Consider the following 25,812-nt stretch of genomic DNA (forward strand, 5'->3'; position numbering starts at 1 on the left):
TTCCGCGAATCGAGGATACCTACACGAAGCCCATAACACGGGGGTTAGCACATAAATTTTTCAGAATTTTCTAAGCTCATTTAATGCTCGAAATTACACCGCGGTTCCGTGGGACCCACCAAAAACGGTGTCGGAAAAATTCGAAATTTATGTCGTTGCGGCTCGACGAATGGAGCGTGCTGGTGGCCTCGCTTCTCGTGGATTCACGGTTTGAGAAATCTAGCCCAAAAGTCGAAATCGGCAAAAATCTTCCCGACCAAAAATTGTAACAACCGCTCAATGGATTTCGCCTGTCATGGTGTCTCTGGAAAGCTCTCGTCTAGGAGATGATTTTATACACAAGACCCGGTCCAATCGGTGGCCGGATTTGGCCGGAGAAACTGGAGCGACGCGCGCAGGGGAGGGGAGGAGAGAGAAAAGAAAGAGAAAAGAGAGGGACGACGCGCGCGGGAGAAGAAAAAGGAAAGGGAGCCGGTTCGATTCGACCGGTCCGATCCGGTCAGGTTCGATTCGGCCGGTTCGATTCGAAATACAAAATTTTGAATTTTTATCTCGGACCGAAAACGAGGTCCAAAAATTCCGAAAAAATTTCGTAAAACTCAGAAAAATACGTAGACTCCAAATATATTTTTAGTTTTGCCACGTGGTCTTTAAATTAATTTTTAAAAATCATCAAAGTTTATATTTTTGGAAAATCGAACCCGATTTTTAAAATCCAAAAAATCTCAAAAAAATTCCTAAAATTTAAATAAAATTAAAATATCAAAAATACTCATAAATAATAAAATTTGGGGTGTTACAATGAGTCATTTAATTTTAAATTGAATAATATTAAACATAGGATGTATTAAAAAAATTAAATAAAATTTGTCACGACTCAACCTATGGGTCGGACTGGCACTAGGACCTGGGCCAGTCTAAAGCCCCCGAAACTCGTAGTAAGCCTAACTATTCCTCAACCCAATCCTAAGGCCTATTTGGGCCCAATTTCAAGAATTCAACCGGACAGAGTCCGGCATTCAACGGGGAGTTTTTGACTCGCCCGATCTGTAAACACAATATAAAATAAATTAGAGAGCTCAGCTCACCCTCCACATGCTCATAATATCATAAATCCATTGGGAGCTCAGCTCCCTCATCCAATTCAGTCATACATGCAATTAATAATTTTACAAATTCAACATCATATTATATTATAGACCCAAATTAATTAAAATACTCCTAACACATGCGGAGTCTAAAATTTAACTCAATTGTACAAAATACATCAGATACTACTAATTGACCTGCGAAGAAGAAGAGCAGGTTAGTCACAACAAGTAATCCTACTGTAGTCTGAAAAAATAGATGAACAGGAGTAAGCGTTCGACTCAGAAAGTAAAATACTAATTTTAATCACAATTTCTATAGCTAACTAAAGCTAATGCATCCTAAGGCATAGAAGGCAACATCATCATAATTTTCATACAAACCACATCATAGCAGTAAAAAAGTAATTTGGAGCACTCACCCACCCAACACTGTTCAAACAGTATATATATGGGAGCTGATCCCCTACACAGCTCTCTTAATCCAACCTCTGTCAGCAAGTGTCTCTTAAGCCGAACTTTCGCTTAATAAACCAAATGCGGGATCCCAGCGAGTGTCTACCCCGATTTATCCATAAAGGACCAGGTCCCAGCTTGTATCTCTCAAGCCGTGTCTACTCGTCTTGTCCATATCTAATACCATACCACACGCACGCCAACGCACGCACACTGGTCCAAATTATCACAAATAACATCCATGACACTTTATCAATTATGAATACAATATAAATCGTGCCTAGTGTTTAACTACATAGATACATATTTATAAGTGATACATGGGCATGTTTGAACATATAATAATATCGAAATTATAATTAAAATTAATATTTTACTCACAGACTTAACTGCGGTCATTGCGGCAGCTGGGCGGAGGAGGAAAGCTGTCCCGGCTCACATAAAAAATTTTATTATAATTATTTAATATATTTGACTTGATACAAGCTTGGAAAAGATAAAAAATATCCTAAGTCGTGCCAAAAATCTGGCAGAGTCTCCCTTATACGTAGGACCTACCTAACTTGAAAAAGGGTTCAAAATGCACTTCTATATCCACAAGTCACACATCCACAACTCAATCACATCACATGACCCCTCCTGGGCCCACCCAAACAGTCAACAATCATAATTTGAAAAATTATAATTTAGTCCCTACAATTACTCCTTTTGCAAAAACTACACAAATGAGCTTTAAAAATTCTAAAACTTTGCCCTGCGGTCCTTAGCAATATTATAGAGCTAACACAAAAGGAATTATATTTTTCTAACCTATCACGAATATTTTATAGATTTTTAATCGAAATCAAGCACTAGATAATTAAGAAAAATAAGGGTTCGGGTTTACCTATGCCAATTTCGAACCTGGAGAAACATCCGGGACGTCTGAAAATGGTGGGGTAGCCTATAACCTCGACCCAATTCAAAGACTTTTTCGGTAGCTTGTCTGCTCGGTCCGAGATTGTAGACCTGAGCAACTGTTGAATTTTCGCGAATTGAAAGTACCTACGCGAAGCCTACAACACGGGGGTTAGTAAATAATTTTTACGAAATTTTCTAAGCTCATTTAATGCTTGAAAAAATACTGTGAAGTCTCGCGGGATCCACCGAAAAACGGTATCGAAAAATTTTGAAATGGGTATTGTCGCGAAACTCTTGACGAGTGGAGCGCTCCGGCACTCTAGGATTTTTGGTGGGGTTTACGATTTTCGAGAAATCTAGCCCGAAATTCAAAATGGGCTAAAATTTTCTGGATAAAAATTGGACAAATTGCTAAATAGATTTTGGTGTTCTTGGTGTCTATGAAAAGCTCTCAAGGTGTAGAAGTGTTTTGGAACAAGACTCGGTCCGATTTGTGGCCGGATTGGCTGGAATCGGCCCGGGAAAGTGAAGTGGCACGCTGCGAATGTAAGCTTTTTTGGGCTCGCTTTTCCGGCGCTTTAGGCAGCAGTCGGCGAGGGGGAAGGGCTGAGGTGGTGCGCCGGCATGTGGGGGAGGGCCGGGTGGCGGCGGTCGACACAGAGGGAGAGGGAGGAGAGAGAAAACGCAAGAGAGAGGGATGGTGTCGGGGGCGCTCGAAGAAGAAGAAGGAAAAAGAAAATGGGCCGGTCCGATCCGGTCCAATTCGATTCGGCTAGTTCGATTCAAGATACCCGAAATTGAATTTTTACTCTGTTCTGGGATAAAAAATGAGCCTAAAAATTCTGAAAAAATTTTAGAAAACTCAAAAAAATTCGTAGAGTCTAAATATATTTTTAGTTTTGCCACGTAGTTTTTAAATTAATTTTTAAAAATCATCAAAGTTTTATATTTTCGGAAATCGAACCCGATTTCTAAAATCCGAAAAATTTCAAATAATTTTTCAAAATTTAAATAAAATAAAATAAAATAGTAATATCTACCCATAAAATAATTAATTTAAAAATTAGGGGTGTTAAAAAATTTATTATTTTAATTATCTTTTCTTAATTCATATGAAAGTAGGAGAAAATTCTATCTTAATTCATATGAAAATAGACAAAAAATTTATTTTTAAAAGATGGAAGAAAGAATATTATTTATTATTTTCAAAATTATTTTTAAATGATTTTCATGAGAAGAGTAAAACACTTGATATGAGAAGATAAAAAGCCATTTTCAAAGGAAAAAAGAGGCCTTTAAACCGGATTAATTATTTAAATAATGTGTTTTTTAAAAACAATTTATCTTTATAATATGAAATTCAAACTATTTACAATTATAATGTTTGCTTGAAAAAACACTAATTGAAAATGTGTTTTCAAAGTGTAGAAGGTTAATAAGAAATCGCTAATTGAAATGTTGATTTCAGAAATAAAATATCACCCTTATATCACATCACGTAATTGAAAAGCGTGTAGCCACAAGATATAGAGACCGCCACTTGAATTGGCGATTTCAGAAGCAAAACATTACGTTATAGAAACCACTACTTAAATGGGTACTTTCAGTAGTAAAAAGTCACATCATTTCAATAAAAAGCACTGAAATGGGGTATACATAGAAACCATCACTTGAATTGGTGGTTTCAGAAACAGCATCAAAACCATCCAAAATCATCGGAAATGAAAAATTAGTAAGGAATTTATTCATTCCTTGCAACATGCATGATTGTAAATAATTTAAAGAGTTTCAACTAATTTTAAAAAGAGCAACTCTCTCTATTAAATTTAGAATTTTGCTTCTCTTGAGTACATGTTTTCTCTTCTTTTCTACTTCAATACTTTTTTTTCTTAATTCAGCATTTTTTTATATTATATATAGGATTTTAAAGTTTAACTGCGACTATTTTTTCACACTAAGCTTTATTACAATTACGATAAAATTTTAAATTTTAATGTAAATTATTATTATAATTATTGTTGTGATATATTGTTTAATAATTTGTTTTTGATAATTTTATTAATGTATATGAAATTAAGTGGTAAATTTAATGTTATGTGTGTAATATGTGATAATTAGTTAAAAATAAATTAGTATGTTGAATAATTAGTTAAAAGTATATTACAGTTGATATATATTTTACTTTCTTGTGATAATTTTATTGATACATTATATCAAGTTTTTAAAAGATTTTGAAAAGTAAAAATTAGGAGTATTGCAACACCCTTTTTATTTATATTTTTATTATGATTGTAATTATTTTTTATTTTTATTGTGCTTTAAACTTATTTATAATATTATAAATTTTATTTTATAAAATATAATAATTTTATTTTAGTAGGGAACTCTTACTCCATTTTAAATTAATGGAGAATTTTCGCATAATGTAAATTTATATACAATAATTTAATAAATATAGCACATACATTCTAATCAGAATTTTGTATTTATAATTTTATGTGCCAACGATTAAAAATTTGTATGTCCCACTTTTAATGCATTTACAACCGGCTTTTAAAGCCAACAAGTGAGCCATGGGCAATATTTATATTGGGCATAGTTGAGTAGAGGGAATAAATTCTCAACATCCCTACAATCTATATTTTACAACGTTGTAGTGATATTACTCTTGAAACTGCAAACTTAGATGACATTTTTAGTATACATAAATTGAGCTGGTCAATTAATGTAATAAGTCATAAACGTTACTTTTGAAATCACCAACTAAGATAGTATTTTTAGTGTATTTAAATTGAATTTAATACTTATTGTGACAAGTCATGAAATTGCTATTTCAATTAGCAATTTTTATTATACCACATTATTTTGATAAATAGTTTAAATTTCATATTTAGTTTTTAAAATTACATTATTCAAATAATTAGTCCCTTCAAACCATATGTTAGGTTATCAAAATTTTCAAATGTGGACATCACTTTTAAGAGGCAGTTGAAAGACACCTATTCTCATCCATGGACTTTCTTCGGATAATTTATTATTTAATTTTTAATTTTATTATTATTAATATTTTGATTTTATATTTTAAATATATATTATTGAGTTTTTATAACTTTATGTCATTAATTATTTAATTATTTTGCTCATTTTAAATGAAATATTTTATCAATTTATAATTAAAATATAATCTTATGAAAAATAATTTTTTATAATTCTTGTTTTTTCTCAATTTTATTTCTACTCTGTCATTAGCCCATTACTAACAGCTAATTATTAAATGCATTAAGAGTATTAAAAAAATTATACTCCTTTAAATATTTAAATCTTTTTATTGTCTATGAAATATAAGACTCATATTTTTTTTGCTAATGAAGCATGTACTTGAAGAGTATCCAATAATCCCTTATCACCAACACCCATTGTAGCACCATATACCAGCTCATTTTTTGGTTGTCTCCTATTCTTACTCCATCTCCTTCATCACTTTCTGTTCCATGTTTATTTCAAGTTTCCTTGCTTCCTCTCCTCTTGCACCATTAACCCCTCCACCTACATCATCCCAACAATCCATAATTCTGTAATTTAAACCCTAATTATAGATCTCACAATCCTCTTTAATTCTTCAAAATTTTTCTCTCAATTATGGCCTTAAATCGCTCGATGGTTGAAGATCTTTATAACACTGAAATTGATAAGAAAATTATCACAATTAAAGAAGTTGTCCTCGAAATATATATGACATTGCAGGTGTCGCGTAAAGTTTACTTGATTACAAAAACAACGTTGAATATCTTGGATGTGGCTTTAAGTTGCACATGTTAACAGTTTCACTTTCTTGCTGCTTTCATCCATTCTCTCCATTACTGTTCGCGATGCTAGGCCTCATTCCCTCTCTCTCTTTATGTTATGTTGTTGTATTTCATCTTGATCCTTTCTTTTTTCCTCTTATGTTTTAGACCCAGCAATAGTTCTTCCACAATATGATGACTTAATTTGAATTATGTAATTGAAATTATTGATTTGCATATTATGCAATTATTTACAAATGGGAATTTATTGATTTGTTGTTTTTGAAATTTTACTAGCTTAAAGATAAAATGAAAGGAAAGGATAGCAGTCCAGTAAATGTACAAGAGCTTCCCAAAATGCAAAGCCAATTAACATGTATGATATCGTTATCGCAACCACACCATAAAATCTCATGCACCTGTGAAAATTTCAAGGACAGCAACCACCACAAAACGCCAATTGATGGCACAATCGTAATTAGCTTCAAAATCCAAGGTTCATTTCTTCATAATAAATTAAAGTATGGAAATTATATATTATTTATTGAGATTAATTATTTAAATAATGTGAATTTAAAAATATTTTATTAAAATAATATAAAATTTAAATTATTTACTAAAATAATATAGTATCATAGAAACTATCAATTATATATATATATATATAGGATAATCTTCAAGTTGTGTTTTTGCTTAGATTTTTACATTAAGAAGTAAAAATATTACAATTAAGGTATATTTTTTAACTTTAATGTAAAATATTATTGTGATAATTAATATGATATATTTATTTAATATTTTAATAATAACAATTTTATTAATATGCATATCAAATTCTGTGATAAATTTAGTATTATATATTTAAATTATTGTTATTAGTTAAAAATTTAAAATAATATGTTTATATGATGCGAAATATTGTGATTTTACTTTTTATGCTATTAAGTCTATGATAATTGAAAAAAATAAAATCAACATGCTTTTGCGAATATGTTGATGTAGTCTATAAATTTCTATAATATATATGATAACTTTTTGTAATTTTAGCGATAAAATTGTCAATTTTCAAAAAGTTTGTAAAATAAAAATTGGAAAGATACTAAACTGATATTTTTATTAATATATATTGTACATGTAAAGCTTTATTTGAAAATTTTAATGTTATGCATGCAAAGCTTTGATAATTTTTTTTTAAATATAAAATTTAATTTAATAAATTTAATATTTCATTTTAATTATTGGATATAAAAATTATAAATATAAAATATAATTAGAATTTATGTGTTATATTTACTAAATTTAAATTTACATTAAAGATTCAGTATTCTGTTGCGGGAATAAATTCTTTATATACCACGTACTCCAAAGCTCTGATAAAATTTGATATATATTTAATAAAATATTAATTTAAATGATATTTTCATAAGTAATCTAACACATCCTAAAAACACCGGTTAACTAAGTAAAGATTTTGTGCATGCTTGACGCTAATGACATCCTGATGTTGATGCTGATACACTGGCTTTACTTGTACTGAATGATTTCGACAGTGAAATTACTTACTGAATTAGCATTTTTATAATTATTAGTTAACAATTAAAATTATTTTTTCGGTTGATATTTTTATATGTACACACTATATTTATAAATAATTTTAAATTTATATTATTTAAAATTTTTTTTTTAAATATATTATTTAAATAACTAACCATATTTATTATTATTATTATTTTTAATATTTAATGTTACTGTTAAAATTATTGTTAAAAAAATTATTTTTTTAAATATATTAATTAAAAAATATTAAAAAATAATTTAAAATTAAATTTAATAAATTTTTATTATAAAAATATTAAAATAATAAAATTATTTTTTTAAAATATTTTTTAATAATATATAAAATAATATTTTTATTAAAAAAATTTTTTAAACCATCAAACACAGTGCAAAACAACACTAGATGATAGAGAGGCCAGAAGTTGTTCTTCTGTTTGCGGTGAGGGTCGTACGCTTCCTCTTCTTCTATTGACAAAGAAACAGAGAAGACACCTACGCGAATTCTTTGTCTTTCTTTAAAAGGGGTGCTCGGCGGAGAGTTATCATCGGCCGGCGATCCCACCAGTGATTTTGGCGAGGGGGAGTTTTGAGAGAGAAAGCGAACTTTGACTCTATTTCTCTCTCTCTCTCACGCACAAACTCACTCTCTTTCTCTCTCCATCTGATGGTTCTGTTTGCAGCGAGAGAAAGATAAGGACGCGTTTGGCTTGAAGAGAAAGCTAACCGAAAATGAATGGTCGAAGTAATGGGACGGCTATTGGAAATGGATTTGGGAGTGTAGAGAGTGAATACATTAGGAGACACCATCAGCATGATCCTGCTGATCACCAGTGTACTTCTGCTCTCGTTAAGCACATCAAAGCTGCTGTTCCTCTAGTAAATCACTCTCTTTGTCTAAATATTAATTAATGTTTAGATACTGGTTTTTTCTCGGTTTTCTCTATGTTGATTAATGGCTTGTTAGGTGTCTCAAAAAGTCTATATTGTCTCTGAATTTTTCTGTGTTCGCGTATTGATGCCGTAATTGGGGGATTGTGTGTTTCTATAATTTCTTTTTCTAATATTTGACCCATTTTTCATTTTGAGCTTTTGATCCCGATCTATGATTTTCCCCCTTTTCTCTCATCCAGCATAGATGATCCTGTGGTGGACTGTTGTTCATTTGGGGTATTGACAACTTGGAACTTTTTATCTTTTCCTTCCCGGTTGCATGCGGAGAAAATTGAGGAAATGAGAAGATGAATTGGAATTCATATTATATATACAGTCATCCATACACACATGAGCATTTTTTTACCTGGTGTCTAGAAATTTATAATTGGGTATTAAACTGATTTTTGTAAGTATACTATGAACAGTTCAGTGTGAAACTTTGAATTTGAGATGATCAAGATACAAATCTCTTCTGTTTCACTTCTCTTATAGAGAAAACCAAAAAAGAGGAGAAATGAGGAAGTTGCACATGTATTGAAAGAAAAAGTATTCAGTATAGTTTTGCTGCTCGCCTTAGCTTCAGATTCCTCAAGCTTTTTGTGAGGGGTGGTTATAATTTGTTATTATTTTCTAAAAGATCCCGTTTTAGGCTCTTGAAAAATAACGAAAGTGAAGAATCAAAATTTTTGGTTTTGAGATTCACTGTAAGATAGAAGAGGAAACCAGATGGTCCAGTATAATTGTGCTAAATACAATTGTTAATTCAGTTGAGGTTTCATTTATTGTATAAATGACTAACATGAAACAAGAGCTAATGTTCTTGTTTTCTTTTTTATTCATCATTTTTTTTTTGCCAACCAACTGGATGGCTAATATTGGAGATTCCTGGTTTAAAAAGAATATTCATATAAAAGAATATCTATAATGAATTAATAGTTGATGTGAAGATAATTAATCTTTCAAGAATCATCTTGGATTCTAGTTTATCAGGAAATTGATATTTACGAATTGGGGATTGCTTAGTCATTTATGAATGATGCCTTGCTTTGTTTTCAATAGGTATGGTCTGTGGTGAGGAGATTTGATCAACCACAGAAGTACAAGCCTTTCATTAGCAGGTCTGTTGAGCAGGGGAACGAATAAGATTGGAAGTGTTGGAGAAATTGATGTAAAGTCTGGGCTTCCTGCCACTACAAGTACTGAAAGGTTAGAGTTTCTTGATGATGATGAGGATATACTCAGCGTCAGGATTGTCGGTGGGGATCATGGATTGAGGGTATGGAGTCTCTTGTTCTTTTTTTGTTATTTATTTTAACTCCTTTTCTTATATCATTCTCAAGTCTATTGCAAGCATTTTGTCTTCCTGAAAAATCAAAAGTTATTTTGCCGTCTACGGCTCTTAAGTTTGATTGCTTATGTTGTACAAATAATGAGTTTCCAGAAAAGTTGATGTGTTTATTGTAGAATATTAGGCAAAAGATTATTATTTCACATCAGATGTTGGGGATTTACAATTTTTTTGAAGTTATAATCATTGCATCGACTTAAGTGGAGTCCAAAAACATAGTTGGGTTTAGTATTTTCTTGCCAAATGTCTTGATAATTTTCTTTAATAATATAATTGCTTTCTATTAATAGATTGGTTGGGAAAAAATTATATCCCAGAAGTTTTAAGGTTTGACTTTGCAATGAAAAGAGTCGTGTTTTCGCTTCCTTGACTTTTGATTTCTAAGTTCTTCAAATTATATGTTATCATTTGATCTAAACTATCCGGCCTATCTTCACTTTTTGGTTTTCAGAACTATTGTTCAATCATTTCCCTTCATCCGGAGACCATTGATGGAAGACCAGGGACTCTGGTGATCGAGTCTTTTGTAGTGGATGTACCTGATGGGAATACCAAGGATGAGACGTGCTAGGTTGAAGCTCTGATCAAGTGCAATCTCAAATCATTAGCTGATGTGTCAGAGCGCCTAGCAGTGCTGGATCTGACTGAGCCCATTGGTTGCATCTGGGAAACGTTGGACTCGATTTTGATGTGGTGGAGGCTATGGTTGAAAAGGATGAAGCTTACAGGGCGTTTATATCACAGAGACTCTGGACACTGACTGGCTGTAATACTTTCTTCCGTCTTCCAGACACTAGCACTCTCTTTCCTTGGTTGTAATGCTCTCCTCATCAATTTATTTGCTGGAGTTCCCATCTTTAGTAGCTCAACAATCACATCCGTATAAAGGTTTTATGGTGCTTGTGAATGAAGAGTAAATAAACGAAAAAAACTAAGTTCTCTTTCTCTGTGATATCCAGCGTTGTCTGTGTTACCAACTTTATGTTTGTATATACGTGCGCTGGAAGGAGTTGATTTGTATTTTTCTCTTTCCTTCATAGTTTTAGGTGCAGTCATAGAAGTTTGGTTAAAATTAATATTTGTAAAAGCTGTAGCTAAAACAAAGAGTTATGTGTATTGTCATATTCTAATGTGCTCCATTTGTCCTGTAGGCCATACGAGTTAGTTATTCAACTATTTTGATTAAATACCAAATTATATATTACGCCCAGCAAATTTTATAGACGCTTACCCCAACAATCGACATTAAAAATAAAAGACTTTTTCAAGATTAGTGTAAAAGTTTTCCTATAACAACAAGATACATGTCCAAAATTTCACCCTATTGGGATGAATGTTCAAAAAATACATGTAATTTCTGTAAATTTTGGTTCTTTTTGTTTTTTTTTTTTTTTTTTGTTTTTTGTTAGAATAAAGGAGCGGATTGTTTTGGAGATGATTGGGATGCATGAATAGAATTTCTCTTACACACTTAATGAAAAAGTGATAGGGTAATTAGGAAGAAATTATATAAATAATCACCTGTTCTGTTTTAATACACTGTACAGTACGCTCTCCCTGTGGTTGGCTTGATTACGAGATTAAGCCAATACAAGTTCTCCTTCTTCTTGTTGTTCTTCTTGTTGCTCAGCCAGCCGTCCATTGCGATAAGGAAGAAGAATTCGCTTGATCTCTTCTGCACTAAGTGTTTCATACTCTAAAAGTGCATTTGCTAATGCATGTAGTGCCTTCTCTTGCTGAAAAAAGCCAAACAAACCAGTCTCAGCAACTCATAGAATTTGCATTCGCATCACTAAACATAACAAAATATGATTTTGACTATATTTGGTGCTAAAGGTGCATTATAAAATCATTCCCCCAAATCATGAGCTCACGGGATTGTTCATCATGACAGAGAATGTCTACAATTTTGATTTGATAAAAGGGGGCAGCAAAAGCCTAAAACAAAATTGCATGCACTTAGAATATGAAACTCCACAAATGTCATGGAAAAGGACGCTTTGAATGTCTTGAGGAGGAGCTAAGAGCACATGTGGAAGGTAAAGGAAGGTTCATCTTAAAAATGGCATTAAACTTTAGGGATTGTTTCAAAGTTGATTCATCCACACTCCATCGAAAAAACAACAAAAAAACGATGTACAATAATAGCAGATTTCTCTTTCTAAGAAACAAAAATATAGAACCTTAAGAGCAAACCTTCTTTAGCAGGGCTTTTACACGATCATATGCTTCTCTTAGGAGTTTCACCACCTAAACAATTGATCAAAAAATTTCAGATTTTGAGTGAAAAAAAAAGGCCACAAATTTACGCTAATAGGACCATGGACTTAAGAAATATACTTCGGCATCAATACGTGACTGCAACTCTGAACTTGGCCGCTCTTTGACATGAACCGGTCCGATTACATCACTCATCCCACAATTTGACACCTTAGACAATAGCATCAAGCAATTAGATGTTTGTTTGCATTTCACTCTATATTTACTAGATAAAATGAGTGGGAATTTTAAAAGCATGGCTACATAATTTATGCACACTGAATGATGACAACTTCAGAGATAACTGTTTGTTTATCATGGTTTTGAATATTAATACACCAAAAGAAACAAATTTTTGCAAGAAAAAGAAGTAGTGATATATGAAGTCTTAATTTATATGGAATATTGCAAAGGGTCCTGCATGCAGATGCAAGCATTTACTATTTACCATATAATGGGCAAGTTCAGTAGCTGTATGAAGATCACTACTCGCTCCTGTAGTGATATGGTCTTGACCAAATATGAGCTCTTCTGCAACTCTTCCCCCCATACAAACATCAAGACGAGCTAATAACTGCTTCTTGCTAATTGATGTCTCATCACTTGAAGGAAGCTGGGTGACCATTCCTAAAGCAGATCCACGTGGCATTATTGTTGCCTTGTGAATTGGATGCGCACCATCAGTGTTGAAGGCTACGATAGCATGGCCACTCTCATGATATGCAGTTACCTGAAAAAGGAGAAGTAAAGTGGGCAACTAACAATAATGAATCTGATCTTCAATGATGCCAGAGATGTGTCTTATTTGCATGCTGTTAATGATTATAATGAACAAGAAGCAGCTTGAGCCAACAGATTGAACACAGAAATCAGTTTAAACCATAATCAATAGCCTACACACCTTCTTTGATTCTTCTGATATAAACATTGTTTTCCGCTCAGTGCCCATTATTATCCTATCTTTTGCAAACTCCAACTGTGCGGCAGTTAACTTCTCTGCACCTTCAACAGCAGCTTTAATGGCAGCAATGTTAACTAGGTTTGCTAGATCTGCTTCCATAAAAACCAAAGAAAAAAAAAATCATTGGTAAGCATGGAAAAAATGACAGGGAGAACAAAAATAATTTGGCTAATGAATTCAACTGAGACCTTCAGTTGAATGGTTCACCTGCTCCATTGAAGCCTGGTGTGCCACGGGCAATTGCTTTGACATCTACATCATCTGCCAATGGTTTATCTTGTAAATAGAGCTCCAAAATCTCCTGACGACCCCGTACATCTGGATTTGGAACAACAATCTAAAAAATAGGTTGTTAGTCATATCTCCAAGAAATTATTTAGGACATATCAATAACAACTAGACTTGTTAAAAGCTAGCACTCCTGATAGGTCTAATTGCTCATGGAAGGAGGCTCAAGCAAATATCCAGCTGGATTGATTGAATAAAGCCATATATAGGCACTTACTAACAAGAATATATCCCAGAAAGTAGAATTCACAGGCAGTCAAACCAACAGTTTAATTATTAATAAAAATTTCACCACATGATGCTTCCATTAGGACTTTGAAATATCTGAATTCAAAGAAATGTCAGAGAACAAAAGAACTTACATGCCTGTCAAATCTACCAGGCCTGGTCAAAGCTGGATCAAGAATATCAGGCAAGTTTGTTGCAGCCATCAATATTATTCCCTGCAAGTAAAAATTGCACAAAATTCAGAAAAGTACCAAGGAAATTCATTTATGCAGCAAACTTCAGAAATGCTAAGCTTGTTATCATGTACCTCATTTTGTTCAAAACCATCCATTTCAACTAATAGTTGGTGCAAAGTTTTCTTTGTATGGCCTTCCCATTGTTTTCGTGTAGACCCAACAGCATCAATTTCATCAATAAAAATGATGCATGGAGCCTAAAAAAGCATTGATGTTAATTAATTAAAGGTAAGTACAAAAGAAGCAATCAGCATATAGCATCAAAAGATGTAGCTTTAGACTTTGAAGAGACTGACAATATTTAATAATAAATATTAGGAAAAAAAAATCATGTGTTTGATTTGGGAAATACACGTTCTTTTATAAGTCTGTACTTTCTTCTTCCTTTTTTAGGTACACCATACATGAAATCTGCACCTTTTTACTCTTTGTATGTTGTCCAGATTATATCAGAATTCACAGAATGATAAGCTCAACTATTGAGTTGAGGCTTACTTTTTTAAAAAAATTAAAAAAACAGAAAGACTGTTTAGTTGAGGCACATTACAAAGCGTTTCTATCTAACAAGGAAAATGGGTATCCAAAATAGTTAAAAGAACATTCTTGACCAGACTATTTAGCATCATAGAACATTCTTGACCAGACTATTTAGCATCATAGAACATTCTTGACCAGACTATTTAGCATCATGGTTGTCAAGAAAAATTTTAAAATTGTCTTTGTTTCTTCATTTTATCCTTTCTTTTTTAAGGTTTTCCCTGCTGAATTGTCAGGACAAAAAGACGTCACAAAGATGATAACCTTTTTTTTAGCTGCTTGAAATAAGGATCTCACACGCCGAGCACCAACACCAACAAACCTGCCATAGAAGCAACAACATGAGAATAAAATATCTCATTGCAAAGGAATAGATTTATACATTATTATGCTGTTGGCAGACATTACAGAAAAAGCCAAATATCATTCACGAATTTAGCAGCTAAGAGTGACAAAATGGTATGAAACAACTCTGCATAACCTTTAATCTGACAAGAATGGTTTAAGTAGGCTAAAAAAGGCTTTTAATCTACAAACCTAAGAGGACCAGTTGGACTCAAAGAAGTTATCATTCAGATGAAAGGCCAGTCAGATCCAGTAGCTAGAACAGCCTTATGGAAGAGTTTATGTGTTAGCAACTACGGAAGTGTTTATGTGATAGCAACTGGTCAACTGTTTCTGTGATACCTCATTCATATCAGGACCAAAAAAGGAAAATTGTAACATATGCTACAATTGGACGAGATATTCTACTGAGACTTTATTTGATAATGAGACAAACAATATGAGCATCTACCTAGAGGAAATATATGCATACTTAAGTTGAACTTACATTTCCTCAAATTCAGATCCTGCCCTATAGAAAAAGGGTACCCCAGCTTCTCCAGCAATAGCCTTAAGGTGCAACATAAAATTAAGAGGAAAAGAAAAAGCCATCATCAGAATACACGTGGAAGATAAACATAAGTAATCAGCACTGAAGACCTATGGAATCAGAAATTGATCATATTAAAAAAAAAAGGTTATAATGTACATGCAGTAGGCCTATTCCTTTTCCTAATAAGGAGTTGGCTCAGTGTAACATCTTTAGCCTGGTTATAAACCTTTATTTTATCTGGTAAAGAATAAAAGTTAAAAAACCAAAGCTTTAGAGCTTTTCAAGTAATTCTATTTCTGATAGTTCAAACAACACTGTGATGTAAAGCCATTTACAAGAATACATAGGCAAATAGTTTACCTTGGCAAGCAATGTTTTTCCTGTACCAGGTGCTCCTGTCAAAAGGATTCCCTGTGAAGTAAGATTTGCATTGTTTCAGTACCACTCAGCTTTAAAAAAGAAAAGAAAAAAAAGGAGGCAAGTTTAAGAACACAGAAAAATATGTTTGCTAATGAGATCAGGACATTATTGCCAGTTCACATGCAGAGAATAGCATAACACAAGAGGGGCCATAAATAGCAATATTATCATTTAAGATGTGAATAAAACAATATGTGACTCAAATGCATAGTTGTGTGCTCAATGATAAAGACAAAGTACATAGAACCACACATTAAAAATTAGACCCAGAAAGGAAAACAAACAGACCTTTTTCAACCTAAGATCAACCTCAAAACCTCAGCCTACCATCTAACTCCCAGATTTTTTTTTTTTTTTTTTTTTGTGTGAGCGATTCTTGCATGGGGACAATGACATTAAACATTTGAGAATAAAAAGTGATGCTGAACAATTCTATGCAGAAAAGAGCATGTGATGCAACATAACATGTATTATATATATATATACACTTGCACAAACCTTTGGCAGCTTTCCCCCAAGGCGAGTAAATTTTGATGGGTTTTTTAAGTACTCCACTACTTCCTCAAGCTCCTGTTTTGCATCATCACAACCTTTGACATCCTTAAATGTTTTAACATTCTGCAAGAAACAAACCGTAAGGAAGAATAAGACAAATTGTTGTATATCAAATCCAAGAATAATTATGGCATATACTTTTCTCCAGCCATGGATGAATATTTGTTAAATTATAATCTATTGTGAAGTTAAAATAGTATTTCTGAGGTCAACATGGAAACTGAGACCACAACCAGGGAGCCAATGAATTTCATTTCCATTCTCAAATTAAAAAATAATTTCAGTCAATAACAAAATTATTAATTTACTTTGCTGCTATTCATATAACACTTTAAACTTATTCTATATTGTTTTTATTCTGTCAATCCCAAGTTCCCAAAAGGAAATACAAATAGTGCAATGTAACTTAATTACAATGCAACATCAGTAAAACAACACTGGGAAAATCGAGAACACAAAAGGTTGATATTTACTTTCTCTGGCGTAACTTCTTTATTCAACTCCTTGGGTGCATAAGAAGAGCTTGAGCCAACTCCTGAAGTTCCTATTCCCCCAAGGCCTCCAATATACTTTTGAAGTGCAGCCGCACCCATCAACCTGAAAAAGATTACTGTTTTTGATGAGAGTAGAGAATCAAGAATGCAACAAGCAACCATTTTGCTTGTGCATGTGAGACTCAAGAGTAAGATTTCTACGTAAAGAAAAAAGGTAAGACAGAAATAGGAACAATCATATAAAATTGTCAAATATGAATAAGAACTCATACCAAACCAATCCAACTGCAACAGTGAACAAGATAGTTGAGATAAGCTCTTGAGCAAATCGTGACTTGTTTGACACTTTAGGGTCAACCTATGGAAGAAAAGAATAAGAAATCAATATTTAACACCGCAATTGTCCATCTTCCATTCTATAATACCAAATTACACTATATTAGACCCTGCCCTTCTGAATGCAGAGCGACCAGGACAACAGTTTCCAGAGGATTCTTACCATCACCACATGCAATGGTTGCTTCTCAGATATGCCAGGATTCAAAAATGGCTCATCCATGTTTGCTGTTGCGCGCTGGTGTAGTTCTTGTAACTACAAGTATACATAAAAATATTATGTCATAAAACAAGACAACAACAAAAACTAAGAAATGCAAAATAGGATAGTCCAGAAGTATTAAAAGGACAAAACCAGGGGGAATTGGTGTAAGCTTGGTAAGAATTAAGAGTAGTGCAGTGAGTAATCAAAACAGAGATAATACATCCAAAAGCCAATAAGTAAACAAGGCAACATTTTGTGATAGTTAAATTACCAAGGCAGGAAGACTGGATGGCTTTCCAGATTGTTCATCTGGAAGATAATCAGTAATAGCATTAGTAACCACAAGCGCTCGAAGATATTCTGCGACTCCTTTACTGTTGACGGCATGTTCTCTTTGTTCAAACCTCTTAATTACAGACTCAGGGCTGTCAAGAATAAGATAAAAGAAAATAAATAAAAAAATCAATTTCTTTCTATAACTTTGTCAACAATGAAGAGAAAATCTAAACCAACCAAAAATGCTAAACAATGCACGCAAGGCCTAACCTGTGCTTATTGAGCTCGGCCAAGAGAGCGCCCTGCTTGTCGGCGTCCTTGGGATTGGCATCAGCCTCAGCAATAAGGCGATCCAAACGCTTCTCTTGTTGCCAGAAAGGCCACCAACTAAGCCAATCAGATGCCAAAAGCTCCTCCAATCGTCTCCTTGCCGTCGCCCACAGACCCAAAAGGAAGGCCAAAAATGGTATTTTGCTATTCACCCCTTGTTTTTGCACCAAATTACCGTTGCTCGTATCACTCTCCACCGCATTCTCATTATGCATTTTCCCAGTCTCATTTCCCAAACTCTCGTCGACACTTTCATCAATTCTCGATCCTCCAAGGCCAGAATCAACGCTACCATCTCCACTGCCAAACTCGTTGACTTTAGGTTTAGAATAGGAATTTGAGTTGAATCCAGAGGAAGTTAATTCAGGACTCAAATTGGCATTCTCCGGGTGCAATGTACAAGAGATTGACAGAGGGAAGAGACGAAATCTTGAATTTTGAAAGGTAAACAAGGAAATATTACTAGACAGAGAAAGAGAAGAGTAGAAATGGTGGCGAGAGCAGTGAATGCGTTGCTTAGAAGGAGAATAGCAAGTGAGAGAGAGTGAAGGCCCGCAGAGAAGAAAAGCTTGTAGAGTAATAGTCATTGTGGTTTATTAGGGTTTATCACAGGTATCCAGACTTCCGTCAATCAGCTTTCTCTCCTCTGTAAGGGAAAGGGGGGAGGGAGTTTGAGAACCACAAGATGGGAGAGATTAGAGAGAAAAAAACAGAGAAGTAGAAATGAAGTAATCTTATCTCGATTGAAATTGGCGCCGGCTTTGTGCGTGTTTTTCTATTGGCTATTACTATTACCGTGTCTATGTCCGCTTTAACTCACTGAGTTGCTCGAGTTTTAATTTCGGTTTACGTGATTCATCTTTGTATTCTTTTACCGAGTAGTTCTTCAATCAAAACTATTTATATGCCAAATATTTTCCCTATTCCCATGAAAAAATCCATGCAAAACTGGTAATTATTTTTCTCAACTATAATGTTCGTACTGAAACCAGCAATTATTTTTAAGGGTAGTCAAAACAACATTTAATACATATTTATATATATTTATAATTGTATTTTATAAAACTGTATGAATGAAGACATTTTCACCAGGCCAGAGTCGTTGCACCCCTCAATCCTCTTGCTCCATCAATGGTCGTACTGATCTAGTCCTAATTGGATATGAGTTTTAGGTCTTCGCACATTCTCAACATGATTATGGGTTTTTGTTTGTTGATTAAATTTAATCTAATTATATAATAAAATCAATTAGATGAAGATAATTTATATAGAGGTTACTCAAGTTGACCGAGAGACTGAACATAGACTGAATGCAGCAGGTTGCAGACAACTTTAAAACTTCCGTACAACAAAAGAAAAATCTGGAACCAGCACAATTAATGCACTGTAAGATAGGAACATTATTTCCTGTTGGTCTCGTTCAGGGCATGGATAACTTTAGTAAAGAGATGATGAATCTATTCCCTCCCCAAACAGAAAAGTAGAATGAGAACTTCTGCGCGGTGACTGAAGTCTCACACAAGAATATCAAAACGCAATTGCCAAGCATCGAGTAATAACGCAAATCTTTCTCAACAATAACGCAAGGATCATTAAGACTTCCAACACTAGTAAATGAAGCAAAATGCGAGTATTTTGAAATTTCATAATACCAATTAAATACAGCCAGGGTTCACAATAGTGCTGGGCCTACAAAAGGCGCTCAACCTTTTGTTTTCAGAATCTCATCTCCAAAATTGGTGAAAGAAATATTTAAATCACTTCAGCATTCAAATTTGAGATCTTCACAGATAGAATGGGTTGTAGAGGGGCACTCCCCCTTCTTCAAATGCAAAATCCGCACAAATCCATTCTGCAGATTGTTGAACATGGAACCGATAAGTAAAACTACTATATAGACCACAACCTATTGCGTTTGGCCAGGTCTATAAGATGGTGGCATTGCAGCACCCTGTGGTAGGCCACTATGGCCTGGCATCTGCATCATTCCAGGGCCCATTTGGGGTGGCACAGATCCAGGTGGCAAGTAAGGATGATTATTCATCTGCGCAGGCATAGAATGGGGTGCTACTGGAACAGCTGCAGCCCACCCAGCTGAAGGCTGAGGCATCACTGGATGGTCTGGAGGAGAAGCAAACTGAGTTCCACTGTATGGATGAGCAGGGGGGCCAACTGTAGGAACAGGCTGTTGCCCCAGAATAGAAGGCCCAGGGTTCAACATGGAGGTAATAGGAATTGTATAGTCTCTACTCCGATCATTATTAACCTGTAATCAGCATATCAAGCTCTGAACAAAATGCTCTGATGGCTCAACAGTGTCAAAACACATTTTTACAAATTCCATCTATATAATCAGATACCATTCTAACAGCTATCAAGGCATCGGACAATCATAGTGCAATTCAATCTAGGTCAATAAGATGCAACTTGCTGTTGTAGTAAGCACAAAATAAACTTACATTTGAAGGGTAAAATATAATTACCTTTATACTAAGATCGTTATGGCGAGAATATGTGATGTGAAGTTTACAAAACCCTCCATCATAGATGCAGTGTCCTTCCAATGCTTCCTTGGCTACAATAGCTGTCTGAACATCTGCAATACATGGAACTATCAATACCCCAGTTTACATGCAATAGATGTAGTGAATTTGAAATCCATCACCCTCCAGGCAGACAATTAATTAATAAGCTTAAGCACCATTTTGATTGTAAAGAACTCCAAACAGCCAAATCAATGTTAGGAATGAATAGCGATTGCGTAAGATGTACTAGTATTGCTTAATGTTGAACCTTTTTATAGCTAGAGAGGACTGTCAATTCCTTTTGCTTAGAGTAACTAGTTTACTCAAAAGTCAAATTAGTACTAAATGTTAGTTTCTGATGCTTGCAAGTTGTTACACATTCTGTTATTCATTCCTAGAATCCAGCCGGCCAAATCAGTGTACGAAAGATGCTTGAACTATATTTATTAAAATGAGTAATTGAATACAAGAAGTAACTTCCAAATCTCCAATCAATAGTCAATTCCTTCCCTTGCTCTATTTCTCTTCAATTTTCCTAGTCTCGCATTTTCCCATTTAACACACTCTTCAATGAGTATGGGACCAAAGAGGAATGATAGTTATACAGACCTACAACTATGCCAAAAAGTAAAGGAAGATAAATGTCAGACTATTTCCTTTCCCCCTTAGTGGCTTGTAGCAGGGTGATGGGAAATAAGTGTTTGGGATTTTCTTCCTTTAAATTTTGGCAGAGATAGAACCCAATATGAGCACTGAAAAAAATAGCTTTTCCCCAATTTGCCTAAACGTCATACAGTACATTAGGAAAACAATGTAGACATGTTGAAAATGATATTCCTCCATGAAAAAAGATTTCTTTTTCAGATTAAGGAAAAAGCTTTATCTTGACAAATCCAGCAGCCAAAATCATGCCTTAAATGAAAACTGAAGTGCAAATATAATAGTCCTCTAATATGTGTGGAACAAATGTTAAATGTTAATTGATACTGGCTACTAAATGGGACACCTTCCGAACAATACTTTCTAACAACAAAAAAATCTATTATATCCCAATATCCCTTAACACAGAATATAAGGAAGTTTTCAATTAGTACCAGGGTATTGAATCAAAGCGTGAAGTCCGCCATTCTTATCAAACATTGCAATCTTCTGCACAGGTCCAAAAGCAGCAAAAACCTTGAACAAAATTTGGGACCCAAAAAATTATCAGTATCAAGAACAGCACAGCCAACCAAAATTGTCTGAATTTGTTAGGGATTGCAAATACCATGTGCAGAACATCCAAGGTGACAGCATATTGCATGTTCTCAATTGATGCCAGAAGGACATTACTCTCAGGTTCTAATTTTTTCCCATCAAGACCTACACTTAACTGCAATGACAAATAAGTAGCATTTAATCAAAGTGAATACAAGAAAGCAATAAACAAATGCTTAATCAAATCTACTAATAGAAGTAAAGGGCATAGTTCAATGCATATACATGTTTAATACACATGGTGCCATGGTTAAGTTGCCACACTATGCTTCTTGGAATAAGGAAAAAAAATATTACATGCAAGCATTATAACATTAAAAAAAATCTAATTACGTCACATAGGCTACAAGAAAAAGAATAACAATCTTATCCAAATGGAAGGACTCTAAAAGTAAGGAAAGAATGTTAGCCAGGAAAGGCAACAAATGCAAGTCACAGGCAATTATATAGGATTCTCATATAGCCACTTCTCATAAGTCCTATCAGTAATTTGCAGTGCCTTACCAGACCACCTCCATCTATAGCTGATGGTGCGACAGGAAGGTTTGGATTAGTGTAGTCCCTGTATCAAAAAAATGAGGGGTTGCCAAAAATTACAAAAACAGTGATGACCAACAGAGAGATCAAGGTGATCCAGCAAATGAAAGGAGACAAATGACAGATGAAAGTCCAGTATAGAGGGTGAACATAACCACAAAAAGCATCAGACCTACTAGAGAAAGAGAAACACATCTGTAAAAACTAAAAACAGTAACCCCATTGCACATGATACATGGAACGCATAAAAGACCTCAGGCTGCTGAAAGAACCAGACATCAGGAATACCTGCTCCGGTGGCTCTGAAATTTTACACTCAAATCTGTATGAGCAGAGTAATTGATCCTAAGGGTACATGGTCCAATATGCTCAGGAAACAGATACCTGATACAACAGCCAATAGAAGTTAAAAATGAGACGTCGATTGAAACTTACAGAAATGTACAAATGACCAAAAGGTTTATCAAGAAAGGAAGGGGGGGGGGCGGCGCCGCGCGCGGGACACATTAATTTTTTAATAACCATTTAAACGTCCAAACTCAATAACTCAGCAAAGTTCTCTTTGTTAGTTAAAATAAATGTAATTGGCATTACAATGTCAGAAATTTTAAAAAGTAAAGGAATGAAAATAAGTGGAACTACTGTGAGAGAGAGTTTCACAGTTCACAAGACCCTTTCTAGAACATGTATACCAGAAAGATTTTCCCTAAATTTCTGAACAGATGTCCCATTTTAATGCATTTATTGCTACATGCCCATAGCAGTTGGACTAAATAGCATATTAAACAATTAATACAACTGTCACCTAGGGATGTTTCTTCCATCCAGGGCATTTTTTGCAGAAGAGGCAGTTTCTGCATCAGAAAACTGAACCAAAGCCTGAAAAGATTATGCCTAAAATAAGCTTGTGTTTGAAGGCCAAAAGGGAACAGAAATAAAATTTAAAAATCAGCATAAGAATAAAGACCTGGAACCCAGCCGTTTTCTCAAAGGTAGTAATCTTATGCACAAACCCAAAGGCAGAAAACACCTGCATCATCAAATTTTTTTAAAGAGATAAACTGGCATGGATATCATACAACCCAAGAAGAAAGAAAAATCAACAATTTGTCTTATTGTGAAAACAAGAAGATGTAGGACTATCCATACAAAGCTTTTCATAAAAGCCACAAATCTAAAAATAAGTTATTAATAACTAGAAATGTAACAAGATTAAGAGACATGATCAACTAAACATCTCTGGCCTCTATGGAATTTTCATAATTGCCAAGGAGAGACTAAATACATCCTCCAGGCTGCACTGCCACTACAATCAAGTTCTTAAATGAAGAACAATAATTACTAAAGTATTACTAGTTAATCGTTAATCCGTAAAACCTAGTGTGTTCACCAACAGAACAGCTGGTGGTCGGTGCCACTTAAGCTGCATCAAGCTTTTGCAGACTTAGTTATTCTCTTGACTTCAAAATAGCCAAACTAATATCCTGATAAGGATCAAGGAGCCCTCATATTTTCATACATATATAAATGCATTAACTTGGAAGATAAAAGAAAAATATTAGTGGCTGAACTAAGATTCTTTGTCCAATAAAATGGAAGTCATGTTTTTATCTTTCATTCAATGCAAATAAATCTATTCAGTAAAGCTTGCACCAAACGATGCAAAGACCTTGCTTATCAAAAATGGTTTTGACAATAGTCACATTGATCAAGTCATGGTATAACATAAAACAGAAGAACACTAATACAGGGCATAGCAACTGCATCCAGAACAAATACCCTACAGTATGAACATCATTTAGAATTACAGGTGGAGGGGTGCAAAGAGAAAAGAAATGAAAAGAATCCTTAACTATTACGGTGGTAGGAATAGGGAGTTGAAGAGGAGGAGTAGGGAAGAAAGAGGCAGTGTTAAGGAAAGGAGAAAGAAGACAAACACACATGTGCTCTTTCTCCCAATGCATTAAGCTGCCATCGAAGATATTCCTTTGACATGGGCCTGCTGATCCATTTACATTCATGTCAAATGATGCTTTCCAAAGCAAGACAAACTACACCCTGAGTATATTAGAATTGGTACAATCCTTTAGAAATATGGTTACCTCTTCTAACCATTACACGAAAGTGTGTCATTTGCTTACCAGGTGCAAAACATCAATGCTGACAAGGCGTGCATCTGCACCTTCAATGGTTACCAACAAAACGTTTCCAGCAACATCAGCTGTTGTCTTGTTGTTGACTATCTCTTGCCTATTAGAATACTGCAGGTAAACTGTCTTCCCCCGTACCTGAGCAGGCTCTGATGATGAAGCATAATATGATATCATTGCAATAGCTTGATTTAAATCAGCCTAAAACAGTTTTGAAAGAAAATTAAATCAGTAACATAATTGAGGTAAGATCCCAACTATAAAAAAAAAAAAAAAAAAAAAAGCAAAGGCCGAGAAGAAAATACACTCACAAATTCTATAAAAGCTTGATTTCGGTTCGCTCCAACATTGCACTTTGTGTTGACAACTTTACCAAAGGGCTTCCCAAGCTCAATCAATTCCTCCTCAGTACACTCCCATGGCAAGTTTCTCAAGTGCAGCACCTTAGATGGGGTTTGGGTGAGACGGAACTGTGGCTGAATGGATACAGATGCCATTCCGCACAACCCCCAGCCTACAGTTGATATGCAATGAAATTGAAATTAGGGTTCGAGAATGGGAGAAAGAAAAGTAGAACAAAAGGGCAGCTTATGGATTTCCCCTAATCGTGGTTTAGGAACGAAACCTTTCGATGATTAGCACTTGCTGAGAACAAGAGGCGTCGCCGCATCAGAAACACGAACGAGGCATCGAACGTATTTTAGCTAAACTTGAACTGATCGTCATCCTATGGGCTGGGCCTGTAATTGTTGTCTTGTGTTGGGCCATTAGGTCCAATCATTTAGGCAGGTGTGAATACCGGGCTGAATCTCTCGAGAGATCTATCCTCACCAGATAGCCGCAAATGCCACATACGAAATCCATTCACCCGTTTGAAATGATTCGTGTTACTTTGACCTTATTGTCAAAGAGGGAAAGGAAGTGCTTATTAAGGCAGTCATGACTGCTATCTCAATGCATGTTATAGCGTGCTTTAGACTTCCAACATCTCTATGTAAGTAAAATTTTTGGTGAGGGTGGCTTCAAGATAAGAGAAAAGTTCATTGGATTTCATGGAATGAGATGTGTGTTCTAAAATGGAATGGAAGATTGGGTTTTAGGGATCTCATCAGTTTCAACAGAGCTCTCCTTGCAAAATAAGATTGGCGAATTATTACAAACCTAAATTACTTGCTTAGCCAGATGTTGAAAGGCAAATATTTTCCCTTCACCTCTTTCATAGATGCACACCCAGCCAGTAATGCTTCCTGGGCTGGAAAAGTATTTTATTAGGG

General features: G+C 34.4%; 3 protein-coding genes across 8 annotated transcripts; 1 reads left to right on the forward strand and 2 right to left on the reverse strand.

Moving 5' to 3' along the window:
- Nucleotides 1-8,163: 8,163 nt before the first annotated feature.
- Nucleotides 8,164-11,217, forward strand: LOC110637502 (abscisic acid receptor PYL8). Its single transcript, XM_021787629.2, is given in 4 exon segments — nucleotides 8,164-8,662; nucleotides 9,779-9,859; nucleotides 9,861-9,995; nucleotides 10,519-11,217. Coding segments are annotated over 4 exon segments (672 nt in total). The 5' UTR covers nucleotides 8,164-8,515; the 3' UTR covers nucleotides 10,828-11,217.
- A 294-nt stretch (nucleotides 11,218-11,511) lies between these two features.
- LOC110637501 (ATP-dependent zinc metalloprotease FTSH 11, chloroplastic/mitochondrial) lies at nucleotides 11,512-18,846 on the reverse strand. 2 transcript variants are annotated; one of them, XM_021787627.2, is made up of 17 exons: nucleotides 18,010-18,843; nucleotides 17,735-17,888; nucleotides 17,422-17,514; nucleotides 17,195-17,280; nucleotides 16,902-17,025; nucleotides 16,372-16,491; nucleotides 15,814-15,864; nucleotides 15,409-15,470; nucleotides 14,841-14,898; nucleotides 14,111-14,236; nucleotides 13,938-14,018; nucleotides 13,495-13,624; nucleotides 13,228-13,376; nucleotides 12,775-13,056; nucleotides 12,408-12,497; nucleotides 12,264-12,317; nucleotides 11,512-11,803 (listed from the first exon to the last, which is right to left on the reverse strand). In XM_021787627.2, the coding sequence occupies exons 1-17, from the start codon at nucleotides 18,654-18,656 to the stop codon at nucleotides 11,648-11,650; spliced, it is 2,463 nt and encodes an 820-aa protein (XP_021643319.1). In that variant the 5' UTR covers nucleotides 18,657-18,843; the 3' UTR covers nucleotides 11,512-11,647. The 2 variants fall into 2 exon arrangements, with proteins under 2 accessions (XP_021643319.1, XP_021643320.1); XM_021787628.2 differs by having other exon boundaries at nucleotides 11,665-11,803; nucleotides 12,251-12,317; nucleotides 18,010-18,846.
- An 838-nt stretch (nucleotides 18,847-19,684) lies between these two features.
- LOC110637496 (polypyrimidine tract-binding protein homolog 2) lies at nucleotides 19,685-25,256 on the reverse strand. 5 transcript variants are annotated; one of them, XM_021787620.2, is made up of 11 exons: nucleotides 25,164-25,256; nucleotides 24,850-25,052; nucleotides 24,530-24,739; nucleotides 23,356-23,418; nucleotides 23,194-23,267; nucleotides 22,677-22,772; nucleotides 22,356-22,413; nucleotides 21,862-21,966; nucleotides 21,689-21,770; nucleotides 20,553-20,665; nucleotides 19,685-20,335 (listed from the first exon to the last, which is right to left on the reverse strand). In XM_021787620.2, exons 2-11 carry the CDS (start codon nucleotides 25,033-25,035, stop codon nucleotides 19,976-19,978), a joined length of 1,347 nt encoding a protein of 448 aa, XP_021643312.2. In that variant the 5' UTR covers nucleotides 25,036-25,052; nucleotides 25,164-25,256; the 3' UTR covers nucleotides 19,685-19,975. The 5 variants fall into 5 exon arrangements, with proteins under 5 accessions (XP_021643312.2, XP_057995739.1, XP_057995738.1 ...); XM_058139756.1 differs by lacking the exons at nucleotides 24,850-25,052; nucleotides 25,164-25,256 and adding an exon at nucleotides 24,330-24,387 and having other exon boundaries at nucleotides 24,530-24,707; XM_058139755.1 differs by lacking the exons at nucleotides 24,850-25,052; nucleotides 25,164-25,256 and adding an exon at nucleotides 24,330-24,390 and having other exon boundaries at nucleotides 24,530-24,707.
- Between the last annotated feature and the right edge of the window lie 556 nt (nucleotides 25,257-25,812).

The sequence above is a fragment of the Hevea brasiliensis genome, chromosome 17, assembly GCF_030052815.1.
Source record: "Hevea brasiliensis isolate MT/VB/25A 57/8 chromosome 17, ASM3005281v1, whole genome shotgun sequence".
In the NCBI taxonomy this organism is placed as follows: Eukaryota; Viridiplantae; Streptophyta; class Magnoliopsida; order Malpighiales; family Euphorbiaceae; genus Hevea; species Hevea brasiliensis.

Coding starts and splice junctions, on each gene's coding strand:
- LOC110637496 (XM_021787620.2), bottom strand. CDS start 25,035: ATGGCATCTGTATCCATTCAGCCACAGTTCCGTCTCACCCAAACCCCA. Junction 23,268..23,355: donor AGAAAACGGCTGGGTTCCAG/GTCTTTATTCTT, acceptor TAATCTTTTCAG/GCTTTGGTTCAGTTTTCTGA. Junction 22,414..22,676: donor TTTCAGAGCCACCGGAGCAG/GTATTCCTGATG, acceptor TTTTTGATACAG/GGACTACACTAATCCAAACC.
- LOC110637501 (XM_021787627.2), bottom strand. CDS start 18,656: ATGACTATTACTCTACAAGCTTTTCTTCTCTGCGGGCCTTCACTCTCT. Junction 13,625..13,937: donor CTGGTAGATTTGACAGGCAT/GTAAGTTCTTTT, acceptor CCTATTTTTTAG/ATTGTTGTTCCAAATCCAGA. Junction 12,498..12,774: donor CTGAACTTGCCCATTATATG/GTAAATAGTAAA, acceptor CTATTGTCTAAG/GTGTCAAATTGTGGGATGAG.